This window comes from Arachis ipaensis, chromosome B07 (genome assembly GCF_000816755.2).
Source record: "Arachis ipaensis cultivar K30076 chromosome B07, Araip1.1, whole genome shotgun sequence".
Classification (NCBI taxonomy): Eukaryota; Viridiplantae; Streptophyta; class Magnoliopsida; order Fabales; family Fabaceae; genus Arachis; species Arachis ipaensis.
Genome location: NC_029791.2, coordinates 37,937,357 through 37,949,993, shown reverse-complemented (window position 1 = coordinate 37,949,993; position 12,637 = coordinate 37,937,357). Strand labels below are relative to the sequence as shown.

The following is a 12,637-nucleotide window of genomic DNA, read 5'->3' as shown; positions in this document are numbered from 1 at the left end:
CTTCCAAGGTCTGCCATCTCCTCTTCTTGTTCGAAAATTTCTGAAAGGTTGTCTCGGGACTGTTGTATTTTAGCTTCTCTTAGTTTCCTCTTCAGAGTCCTTTCAGGTTCTAGATCTGCTTCAACAAGAATGTTCTTGTCTTTGCTCCTGCTCATATGAAAAAGGAGGGAACAGAAAAATAATAATAATAGGGGGTCCTTTTTACCGCAGTATAGAGGTCCCTGTGTGAGTAGATGAATAAATAAATAGAAGGGATGAGAGAGAAGGAATTTTCGAAAATAATTTTTGAAAAAGAGTTAGTGATTTTCGAAAATAGTTTTTGAAAAAGGTTAGTGATTTTTGAAATTTTAAAATCAAAAGTTAAAATAATTAGTTAATTAAAAAGAAATTTTGAAAAAGAGGGAAGATATTTTCGAAAATTAGAGGGAGAGGGAGTTAGTTAGGTAGTTTTAAAAAAGATAAGAAACAAACAAAAAGTTAGTTAGTTAGTTGAAACAAATTTGAAAATCAATTTTGAAAAGATAAGAAGATAAGTAGTTAGAAAAGATATTTTAAAATCAAATTTTGAAAAAGATAAGATAAAGAGATATTTTTGAAAAGATATGATTGAAATTAGTTTTGAAAAAGATTTGATTTTTTAAAATCACAATTAATGACTTGATTCACAAGAAATCACAAGATATGATTCTAGAACTTAAAGTTTGAATCTTTCTTAACAAGTAAGTAACAAACTTGAAATTTTTGAATCAAAACATTAATTGATGATGTTATTTTCGAAAATATGATGTAGAATTAAGAAAAATATTTTTGAACAATATTTTTTTGAAATTTTCGAAAATAGATAAAAAAATGAAAAAGATTTGATTTTTGAAAAAGATTTTGAAAAAGATAAGATTTTTAAATTGAAAATTTGATTTGACTCATAAAAACAACTAGATTTTAAAAATTTTTGAAAAAGTCAAATCTAATTTTCGAAATTTATGAGAGAAAAAAGGAAAGATATTTTTTTGATTTTTGAATTTTTAATGATGAGAGAGAAAAACATGAAAATGATGCAATGCATGAAGATTTTTAGATCAAAACAATGAATGCATGCAAGAATGCTATGAATGTCAAGATGAACACCAAGAACACTATGAAGATCATGATGAACATCAAGAACATATTTTTGAAAAATTTTTAATGCAAAGAAAACATGCAAGACACCAAACTTAGAGATCTTTCATGTTTAGACTCTATGGATTCAAGAATGCATATGAAAAATACCATACAACACAAAACACTAAAATATGAAGATCAATCAAGAAGGTTTATCAAGAACAACTTGAAGATCATGATGGATGCAATGCATGAATGCAATTTTCGAAAGATGCAAGATGAGTATGCAATTGACACCAAACTTAAAAATTGACTCAAGACTCAAATAAGAAACACAAAATATTTTTGATTTTTATGATTTTATGAATTTTTTTTTGTATTTTCTTTTAATTTTTTTTTCGAAAATCATTTTGAAAAAGAAAAATAAGGATTCCAAAATTTTTAATATGAATTCCAGGAATCTTGTACTCTTTAGTCTAAAGCTCCAATCAAAGGGTCAAGCATGGCTTAATAGCCAGCCAAGCTTTAGTATGCTATTACATGCATTGAAGTGATTAGTTGAATCCTCAGTCCAAAGGAATTTGGACATGGCTTCACAGTCAGCCAGGATTCAACAAATCATCATGAAACACTAGAATTCATTCTTAAAAATTCTGAAGAAAAATATTTTTTTTTGAAAACATTTTTTTTTAAAATTTTTTTCGAAAACAAAGGAGAAAATTTTTGAAAGATTTTTGAAATTTTTTTTTTGCAAACTTTTTGAAAATAAGAAGAAAATTACCCAATCTAAGCAACAAGATGAACCGTCAGTTGTCCAAACTCGAACAATCCCCGGCAACGGCGCCAAAAACTTGGTGCACGAAATTGTGATCTCAGGCAACGGCGCCAGAAACTCTGTACGCACGTCTTAATAAATCGTTTTTCATTCACAACTTCGATACAACTAACCAGCAAGTGCACTGGGTCGTCCAAGTAATAAACCTTACGTGAGTAAGGGTCGATCCCACGGAGATTGTCGGCTTGAAGCAAGCTATGGTCACCTTGTAAATCTTAGTCAGGCAGATATCAAATAGTTATGGAGTTTTCGAACATAAATAATAAATAGAAAATAAGGATAAAACACTTATGTATATCATTGGTGAGAATTTCAGATAAGTGTATAGAGATGCTTTTGTTCCTCTGAACCTCTGCTTTCTTGCTGTCTTCATCCAATCAGTCTTACTCCTTTCCATGGCTAGCTTTATGTAAGGACATCACCATTGTCAATGGCTACTTTTAATCCTCTCTGGAAAATGGTCCGATGCACTGTCACTGCATGGCTAATCGTCTGGAGGCATCACCCTTGCCAATGGCTGCATCCCATCCTCTTGTGAAAATGTTCCAAATGCTCTGTCACAGCACAGCTAATCATCTGAGGTTCTCGATCATACTGGAATAGGATTCACCCTCCTTTTGCGTCTGTCACTACGCCCAGCACTCGCGAGTTTGAAGCTCGTCACAGTCATTCAATCCCTGAATCCTACTCGAAATACCACAGACAAGGTTTAGACTTTCCGTATTCTCATGAATGCCGCCATCAATCTAGCTTACACCACGAAGATTCTGATTTAGAGATCTAAGAGATACTCATTCAATCTAAGGTAGAACGGAAGTGGTTGTCAGGCACGTGTTCATAGGGAATGATGATGATTGTCACGTTCATCACATTCATGTTGAAGTGTGAATGAATATCTTAGAAGTGGAATAAGTTGAATTGAATAGAAAACAGTAGTACTTTGCATTAATTCATGAGGAACAGCAGAGCTCCACACCTTAATCTATGGAGTGCAGAAACTCTACCGTTGAAAAATACATAAGTGAAAAAGGTCCAGGCATGGCCGAATGGCCAGCCCCCAAAACGTGATCACAGGATCAAAAGATAATCCAAAGATGTCTAATACAATAGTAAAAAGTCCTATTTATAATACTAAACTAGTTACTAGGGTTTACAAAAGTAAGTAATTGATGCATAAATCCACTTTCGGGGCCCACTTGGTGTGTGCTTGGGCTGAGCTTGAATGTTACACGTGCAGAGGCTCTTTCTGGAGTTGAACGCCAGGTTGTAACGTATTTCTGGCGTTCAACTCTGGTTTGTGACTTGTTTCTGGCGTTTAACTCTAGACAGCAGCATAGAACTGGCGTTCAACGCCCTTTTACGTCATCTAAACTCGGCCAAAGTTTGGACTATTATATATTGCTGGAAAGTCCTGGATGTCTACTTTCCAACGCAATTGGAAGCGCGCCATTTTGAGTTCTGTAGCTTCAGAAAATTCACTTTGAGTGCAGGGAGGTCAGAATCCAACAGCATCAGCAGTCTTTCTTCAACCTCTGAATCTGATTTTTGCTCAAATCCCTCAATTTCATCCAGAAAATACCTGAAATCACAGAAAAACACACAAACTCATAGTAAAGTCCAGAAATGTGAATTTAACATAAAAACTAATAAAAACATTCCTAAAAGTAACCAGATTCTACTAAAAACAGTGCCAAAAAGCGTATAAATTATCCGCTCATCAATTGGCATTGTGCAAGTGACGCGATCGCGTGGGTGACGCGATTGCGTGGGTCATTTGTGCGAAACACACAATGGCCGCACGATTCCAGCCTAACTTTCTGGACGTTGGATCTTTACGCCGATCTCCAGGTCACACGGCCGCATGGATGACGCGGTCGCGTGGGTAGTGTTTTCCGCAATATGATGCGATCGCATGAGTGATGCGGTCGCGTCGCGCACCCTTTTTTTAATTTTATTTTATTTTATTTTGTTTATGCAGAATGCAGAATGCAATGCTTAATGTGAATGTTATGCATGATTCCAGGTTTAGCAAAATAAGATAAAACTCAAAAACAAACAAAACAAAATAAAATTAAAGGAGCAAAAGGAACGATCATACCATGGTGGGTTGTCTCCCACCTAGCACTTTTAGTTAAAGTCCTTAAGTTGGACATTGGAAGAGCTTCTTGTTATGGCGGCTTATGTTTAAACTCATCTAAAAATCTTCACCAATGCTTGGAATGCCAACAGCCTCCGGGGTCCCAAACTAGGCATGTAAAGCTCCTGAGCAGCTTCAAACAAATTTTTAGGCTCCCGGAATGACGAATGTCAAAATAGATTCCATGATCCCAAACTTTGCTGTTAAATCTGCCTCCGTCTTGATCTATAGTTTTCCATCCGGGCGGTTTAGAAAGTAGATTCTCACCATGGTGACCAAACGTTTTCCGAGATCCATTCGATTGAATATGATAGGATTGTGCACTGTCCTCCTTAGCATCAATTGTAACGTCCTTGACGGAGTTCTCCTCAGCTCTGAATTCCCATGGAGGTTCAGCGTCTCCTAGATCTTCAACCAATTCTTCTTCTTGCGTAATGACAGCTTCTTCTACTTGTTCTAGTACGAATTCATTCTCTGTCTTTTCCACTGGAGTTTCTAGTATTTCCTTCATGCTATGCTCTTCGTTAGATTGTCCACATGGGGATGTGGTTGGTCCTTGGATGTTCGAACGTCTAGAAGCTAATTGAATTACTGCTTGCTCCAGTTGTCGAATGGTTGTTTGAAGTTTATTTACTGTTTCCTTGAGGCGAACCTCTGATTCTCGGGGTAATGGATTTGGACATGATACATAGGAAAGTGGTGGTGCTTGGGAGTGATTGGATTGGAACTGGGGTAAATAGGGATCATACGGTGGCGAATGGTGAAGAGAAGCTTGTGAGTGTGGTGGTTCGAGGTTATGTTGAGAGGATGGTCTATAGGCACGGGGTGGGGCTTGTTGGTAGTTACAAGGTTATCCACCATATCTATCAGCTGGGTATGCATTGTAGAATGGTCGTTGTCCATGATATCTTGGAGGGTGTTGTTGCCTAAAGGGTTGGTTAGATCCTCTTGGCTCCATCCATCCTTGATTGGTCTGACATCTCATTTACATACTCTCAAATTAAAAATTTATTTAATATCAAAATTTAAAAACTAAATATTTTATAACACAATTCCTCAATATAAGATATAACTCTATATATAAAAAAATTTTCAATGTCAATAATTTCAAATATAATTGCATATGTATTGTTCTACATAACTATTATTGTTTTTCTTTAAAAAGTAAAATAAAACAACAACTTCAATATTTCAATATTATCTAATTACATAAAAGTTTCAAATATTTGTTCTCGGATGTCCGTTGCTATCACCAGTTGATCTCCTAGCATCAAAGGGAGTAGTAGGCTCGCTTTCAGCATCATTAGCCTATATGTAAACATAAGAGTTATTAGTAATTTTAGTAAAGTTAAGCATCAAGATGATTCGATATAAGCCTTACAACTCAATTTTAAAGAGCATCTAAACCCAGTGTAAGAAAACAGAAAACTGCAACTGTACAATTGAAGAGGTAGAAACATGTAGATATGTATTGGTGCCGAACTCCTGAAATTCATAATATATGTATTGGTGTTCATGGGTTCAGAAAAATTAAATTGCAGCAATTGTTTATTTATGTATTGGTGTTCATGGGTTCAGCCGAGTTCAGTAAAATATGGTTGCCTTTTGTGAGGCTGATTTATTTTGGGAAAATGAATGATATATGGCTATAGCTTCCTCTGCAGTTCATGCAAAACGCAGCAGCAGAGTAGTGGGTTACCACTAATAATGAAACAAGTTGGTAAAATAATGTAACAACTTTAACATAACACTAGCTTTACTATAACTATTAAAAACAACAATTGTTATCATTTGAGCATTTTACTTTTAGTGTATCACGCTTATTTAATAACTAGAATTTATGATATGAACATGTTCAATTTCAATAATTAGACTCCACTATTAATGAGTATTATTCCATCTAAACTTATATTCATGACAAATGAATTTATTATAAAGTTACCTCTCGGGTAGAAAAGAAGCCAACAAGCGCTTCAGGAATTCCTCCTTCCTTCATCATTAGGTATGCTTTCATCATATCAAATGATTGTTGCAACTTAGACTCTAGATTAGTAACTTTTTGCTGTGAGTTATATAAGTTGTACTCCAAATTATTGATCTTTTCCTGTAAAATTGCAGCAGTAGTAGGCGAAGAAGATCCAGCTAAATTAGTGGAGATGGTCATCCCATTAAGCCGGCTTCTCACATTCCTAAAGGTATTTATAGGCGCTGCTCCCATGCCCATGCAACGAACTCTCCCAGAGTGTTCAGGCCCCAAAACTTTACCAACAGCATCATTAGGGGACACCTCAAATTGCGCATTTGACTGTGTCATATTCAGCTCAATTTGTTCCTATTTAAAAGTAGTAAATAGAAACTATTCAATTTAAAAGTAGCAACACATATTCAGCTCAATTTGTTCCTATTTAAAGTGAAAAGTGCATGCAAGTGAAGTAAACCACTATCCTATAATCATTATATATCTCAATCCACAATCAACCACTCTCAAATTTCATTTTCACATGATCACATACAAATAAAATAAGATAAGATAGCAAAGGTTTACAAAACACTTACCACTATAGTTAATGCTTCGTTATTTACAAAAGACCCATCCTTTCTCTTATGTGTTTCAATGTACATCATTCCTCTACTAGACTTTTTTCCCATTTTCAAGTACTAAAAAAAAGAAGGAATAAATGGTTAAACAATTAGCATATATAATGTAAGTAAAATCACACATGTACCAAGTGTGTGTGTATATATATACAATCTCATGTCGCCTCCGAGAGTTGGATTTAGATCCACAAGTGTGAGGAATGGTTTGCTTGCTTCGATTTTCCTTATTTTTCATGCAAAGCTCCTAAAAATAAATATAATAACTTCAATTAATAGTTTTATTAATTAAAGTACAACAATAACTAAATGAATTATTTAGTGTCTTACAATTGTAGACGGTTTTAGTCGATAATTGACAAAGCAAGCCCATTGATCTCTTGGAACATCATCAGACACATTGTTCACCAATGCTTCTCTTCTCATGGTTGGATCATAGAACTCATTCCACAATCTTTGTCTATATGTTCCCCACTTCTTTGCAATACTTTGAATGCAATACCTGTAGGAAATCTTTTCTGTGCTTGTAAAATAGAAGTGGGGCTTCAAACAAAAAATAAATAAATAAATACTTGAACTAATAGAAGTTTCAAATAAAATGGAGTTTACCTTTATCATTGAATCAAAGCACTCATCCTTAAAAGATTTAGGCATGCCACCATTTTCTTGTCCTGACCACTTTTCAAAGCTAATTGGAAAGATACGTGCATTAGTTGCTAATATACCACAATAGCCAGCAAGTAAACCTTGTGCTTCACCATATGTCGCACCTTCTTCGTCAACCTCTACAATTACACGGTCTTCTCTAGGTAAGTTGTAAACATTCTTGACTTTGATCTTAGCCTTCTTCTTCACATTTGTAGAGTCTTAAGAAAAATAAAAATAATTTAAATGATAACAGTGTATAATATTTGTTACAAATAGAAGTAGTGATTGGAAAAAGACATTAGAACCATGGGTATGGGAGAAATGAATATAGGAAACAAGTAATTAAAAAAATAAATAAATAAATAAAATAATGTTATAATAATCTAGCTAGTAAGTGACTCTTCAAGTTCACCGAAGCATATATACATGCTACTACAATGCTGCTACAATCCCATTGTTTTCCATAATATATAAATCTCAAATAATGGCCAAAAGAAATAAAATAAAATAACATAAAAAAAAAGCCATCATCATAATCTGAGTTATGCAATATAAATTAATATTGTGAATCAGTTGCCTCTACACTAGTTATGCAATATAAATTAATACCAATTATCTCCACATTCCAAGCAGATGAAGACTTTGAGTTAGAACAACGTGTGGCTCCATCAGATGAAATGGAATTTGCAGCGGCTTGAGAAAGAGCTTGAGAAGGAGCCTCACCAGCCTCTACAGTGGTATCTTCAGATGCAGTTGGTGCTAGAGGTTGAAGTGAACGAGAAGCATTGTTGTTTTCCCTCTCATCTACAAACTTCAATGGATTTTTTATGCGTTTTCCCCTTAGCATGACTGCATATTAACAAACACAAAACTGTTAAGCACACAAAAGATAATTAGACATTATACTAACTTGTTACGAGAGACATAAAAATCATGAGTCTCCATTGATTCTCACTCATTTCTTAACTTGTTACAAAAAATTGTTATTAAGTTACAAGTTTTTTATGAATAAAGTTACAAAATTGACAAATGTTACAAATTCTCTCTCGAAATTGACATCAATTAGGAGGACATTGGATTTAGTCTAGTTCCCACAGATTACATGTATGTAATGAAATGTGAAAAGGGTGAAAAGTTTTCACATGGAAACCTCATTCGTTATGGAACCTTTGATGTCAGCCCTGCTGCTGGCATCTTAAATTATAGACAGGTAAAATTTCAAAGGAGCATATCCTATTTATAGTTTCATTTTCATCACAGTTTTTATTTAATTAGCTAACTTCACTTTACATATATACATGAAAAATTGTGGTTGTGTTAGGGGATCTTTGAGGGGCTAAAGGAATATAGAACCGAAGAAAGGTCTATACTTTTGTTTAGGCCAGAGGAGAATGCCCTGCGCATGAAGGCTGGTGCTGACAGATTGTGTATGACTTCCCCATCCGTTGAGCAGTTTATTAAGGCTGTCAAGGACACAGTCCTTGCCAACAAATGCTGGGTATGTATGTATTTTCAAGTTCTCAGTTTTGGTTCCAAATACTTGTGATTTTGATTTTAAAATTTGAACATAAAATGAAGATATAAAAATAAAAACTAAATTGAGGTTGGAACTTGAAACAGGTGCCTCCAGCAGGGAGAGGAACACTGTACCTTAGACCATTGCTGATGGGAACAGGTGCTACCTTAGGCGTGGGACTTTCAACTGAGTACACTTTCCTTATTTACTGTTCTCCTGTTAGCAACTATCACAAGGTCTGCTATCGTTATGCTTTTTATCTTCAACATAACTAAAAAGAAGGAACAAACATGACAACCTTTTTTTTATGAATATAGCAGAATCCCAATATTTTTTGTGAAGATGAACATTCATCTAAAAAAGCCTAAGTCACATACATAGTAAAAAATACTCATTGATTTTAAACATATTCTATAAGTCAAACTTAAAAAATAAGAACAGAGAATAAAAATACAAAATGAAGATCAACCAACCAAAACAAAGTAACTAATAATCACTCCTAACATAAAAAACTCCACTAACTACTGACATGAAACAAAACAGCTTCAATGATCAATTATCATGTCTTCCTGCCTCGTTTCCAAGACTCCTTATCAACGCAAACGAAAAAACTAAAAAATACAGAATAAAAGGGAATACCAGTAAAAAAGTTGCAACAGAACTGAGGAAGCTCTCAAGAAAGGAAGATCTCAAGATCCATCAACAAAATCTTCTGCATCTTTGCAAAAGTCAACATCAGTAATTAATGTCTTGACTTGAACCACCATCAACACAAAAGTGATTTAATTTACAGTTGGTAAAACAATGGATTTCATTCAACTGAATACAACTTGTAAATAAAGAACGAAAGAGAAAAATTAAAAAATGAAAAGACATAGAAATAAGTTATATTTTCAGCAACAAAATTAAAAGAAATTTAATTGGGAAAACAAAAAAATCGCAGCAAACATAAAATATATTAATCGAAGACAAAGTACCACACAATGCAAAAAAAATATATATTAATATAAATAAATTAACGATTCCTTAAAGTTCCATTAAGAAATCATTAACCAAATGAACCAATTCAATGGTATAAAGAAAAATAAGAAACAAAATCATCAATGCAATTGAAAGAGGGAAGGTCACTTATGTGGAAGGTATAAAATAATTATATATTTAATGTGCTATATTCAATTCAATAACGGGAATAGACAACGAAAAATGAAAAAAGTGAATATCAATTATAAATTGTGAGAATGTTAAACGCAAGGAGTTACTCGAAAACTAACATGACGATTTGTGAAATCTTAAATAGGAAATACCAGTAAGAGAAGAAATTTATTGTTAACAAAGAAGAAATATCATCAAATTAACAGGGAAGAAGAAGAAAAAGAAGCACCAGCAGCAGTTCAAAAGAGAGATTGGAGTGACAGAAAGAGGTGTTGAAGAAGAAGCTTGGAAGTGAACAGATCTGAACATGTGTTGTACCATGGCAATTGCGGTGGCATCGACGGCAGAAGCTGTGGCAGCAACGGTGGCGGAAACTGCGGTGGCAGCAACCACAGTATAGAGAGAACAGATCTGAAAATGTGTTGATAGAAGAGGTGGCTCGATCCAGCAGGTCTCTGCTGCAATGGACATGGCAGTGGTAACGGCGTCGGCGGCGACAAAAACGGCAACTGGAATGGCGGCGAAAATGGAGGTGGAAAGCCTAGGGTTTCATAGCCACTCTCTCAGCTATCTCAACACTTCTCATTTTGGAGAAAGAGAAAATGAGCTTTTGTTTTAAAATTATGAAGTTTAATTAATTATAAGTGGAGGTTTTTTAAATTGCCATAAATAAAATGCATTGTGGAGGATTTTGAAAACCTTCATTAAAATACTCCCTAAAATAAATATTAATCTTGTAGTGCAATATTTTTTTGTGAAGATGAACATTCATTTAAAAAAGTCTAAGTTACATACATAATAAAAAATACTCATTGATTTTAAGCATATTCTATAAGTCAAACTTAAAAAATAAGAACAAAGAATAAAAACACAAAATGCAAATCAACCAACAAAAACAAAGTAACTAATAATCACTCCTAATACAAAAAAAGATCCACTAACTCCTGGCATGAAACAAAACAACTTCAATGATTAGTTATCATGTCTTCCTTGTCTCATTTCCAAGACTCCTTATAAACACAAATGAAAAACAATAAAAAAAAATACAGAACAAGAAGGGATACTAGTAAGAAAGTTACAATAGAACTGAGGAGGCGAGACAGAGAAGAAATTTATTGTTAACAAAGAAGAAATATCAGCAAATTAATAAAGAAGAAGAAGAAAAAGAAGTACCAGCGACAACTCAAAGGAGAAATTGGAGTGAGAGAAAGTGGCATTGAAGAAGAAGCTTGGGAGTGAACAGATTTGAAAATGCATTGTACCACGGCAATTACGGTGGCATCGATGGCAGAAACTGTGACAGCAACGGCAGCAGAAACTGTGGTGGCAACAGTGACAGCAACGACAGTATAGAGAGAATAAATCTAAAAATGCGTTAGTAGAAGAGGTGGCTCGATCCAGAAGCTCTCTACCACAACGGACACGGCAGTGGTAACGGCGTTGGCGGTGGAAACGGCAGCGGAAACAGCGGCAAAAATGGCGGTAAAAAATTTAGGGTTTTCTAGTCATTCTCTCTTAGCTAACTCAGCGCCTCTCATTTCGGAAAAAAGAGAAAATGAGATTTTGTTCTAAAATTTTGAATTTTAATTAATTATGAGTGGAGGTTTTTTAAATTGCCATAAATAAAATGTATGGTGGAAGTTTTTAAAAACTTTCACTAAAATACTCTCTTAAATAAATATTAACCTTGTAGTGAACATCAAATATAGATACTACAATTAGAAAAGGAATTTTTTTTATGAGTTTTTTTTTTAAATTAAAACTTTGCAAATTTTAATTAAATTGAAATAAAAAAATTGAGAACGTTCTTCTGTTCCTCATTAAATAACTCGTAGAAGTAGCTCTTTCATCTTTCATTAATCTTCTCCTCTTGAGCCAATACCTCTCCATCCTTATCCTTTATGCACTTAACCTGATCCAAATCTCTCGTTCTTCTTTCCTGGCTCTTTGCAATTCTATATATACCTTTTTCTCCTTTTTTCGTGTCCAAAGACTAGTAGAGACTCTCATATGCTCTTGTTCTTGCTTCACTTACAACCCCTTTTGTCTCTTTCTTAGCCGCCTTATATTTTTTCCAATTATAGCCGAACCCCCATGACTTGTAAAAAAAAATAAATTAAAAAAATCCAACTTCTATGTTAATATTAATATTTTTATAAAAATAGCAAGATTAACATAGAAGTGTCCAAATGATTTTATATATAAATATCAAGTAGTGTAATTTAAATATCATGTTTTCTCCCTTTAAATGCTAAGATTGATGATGATGGTTAAAATAGTTAAATTCTATAAGTTTTGTCTGCTAAAATATCTAAATTAAGAATAATACTTTATTGAAATCATCATAAAAAAAAGAAAATCTTTTTTGTTTTTAAAATTTTAAATAAAACCTCCTAATATGTCTGGTATTCTAAAAGACTAAAAACCAAATTAGAAACTTCTATGCGGACTACAACAGCAGAATCAGGCGCTCTAAGCTTTACAAAATGATAATTTTCAATGTTACAAAAAAATACTCTCACAAGTCTCTGCTCCTCCTAGCAACTTCCTCTTTTCATTTCAAATTATATTCCCTCAAACTCTACTCTTTATATTTTTAACAATAAATTTTCATAGTTTAGCACACTAGCATATTGATCTTCCAGTAAGGGAGGCT

The 12,637-nt window shown here is 33.9% G+C and overlaps 2 protein-coding genes across 4 annotated transcripts; one reads left to right on the top strand and one right to left on the bottom strand.

Annotated features, from left to right (window-relative positions):
• Positions 5,232–11,191, bottom strand: LOC107607079. Of its 3 annotated transcripts, none has more exons than XM_021107678.1 (8): positions 11,155–11,191; positions 7,923–8,162; positions 7,275–7,531; positions 6,996–7,208; positions 6,820–6,912; positions 6,627–6,728; positions 6,013–6,402; positions 5,232–5,378 (listed from the first exon to the last, which is right to left on the bottom strand). In XM_021107678.1, the coding sequence occupies exons 2-8, from the start codon at positions 8,158–8,160 to the stop codon at positions 5,289–5,291; spliced, it is 1,383 nt and encodes a 460-aa protein (XP_020963337.1). In that variant the 5' UTR covers positions 8,161–8,162; positions 11,155–11,191; the 3' UTR covers positions 5,232–5,288. The 3 variants fall into 3 exon arrangements, with proteins under 3 accessions (XP_020963337.1, XP_020963338.1, XP_020963339.1); XM_021107679.1 differs by having other exon boundaries at positions 6,013–6,396; XM_021107680.1 differs by lacking the exon at positions 6,996–7,208.
• Positions 8,425–10,536, top strand: LOC107607080 (putative branched-chain-amino-acid aminotransferase 7). Its single transcript, XM_016309068.1, has 4 exons — positions 8,425–8,523; positions 8,635–8,811; positions 8,934–9,065; positions 10,411–10,536. Exons 1-4 carry the CDS (start codon positions 8,425–8,427, stop codon positions 10,534–10,536), a joined length of 534 nt encoding a protein of 177 aa, XP_016164554.1.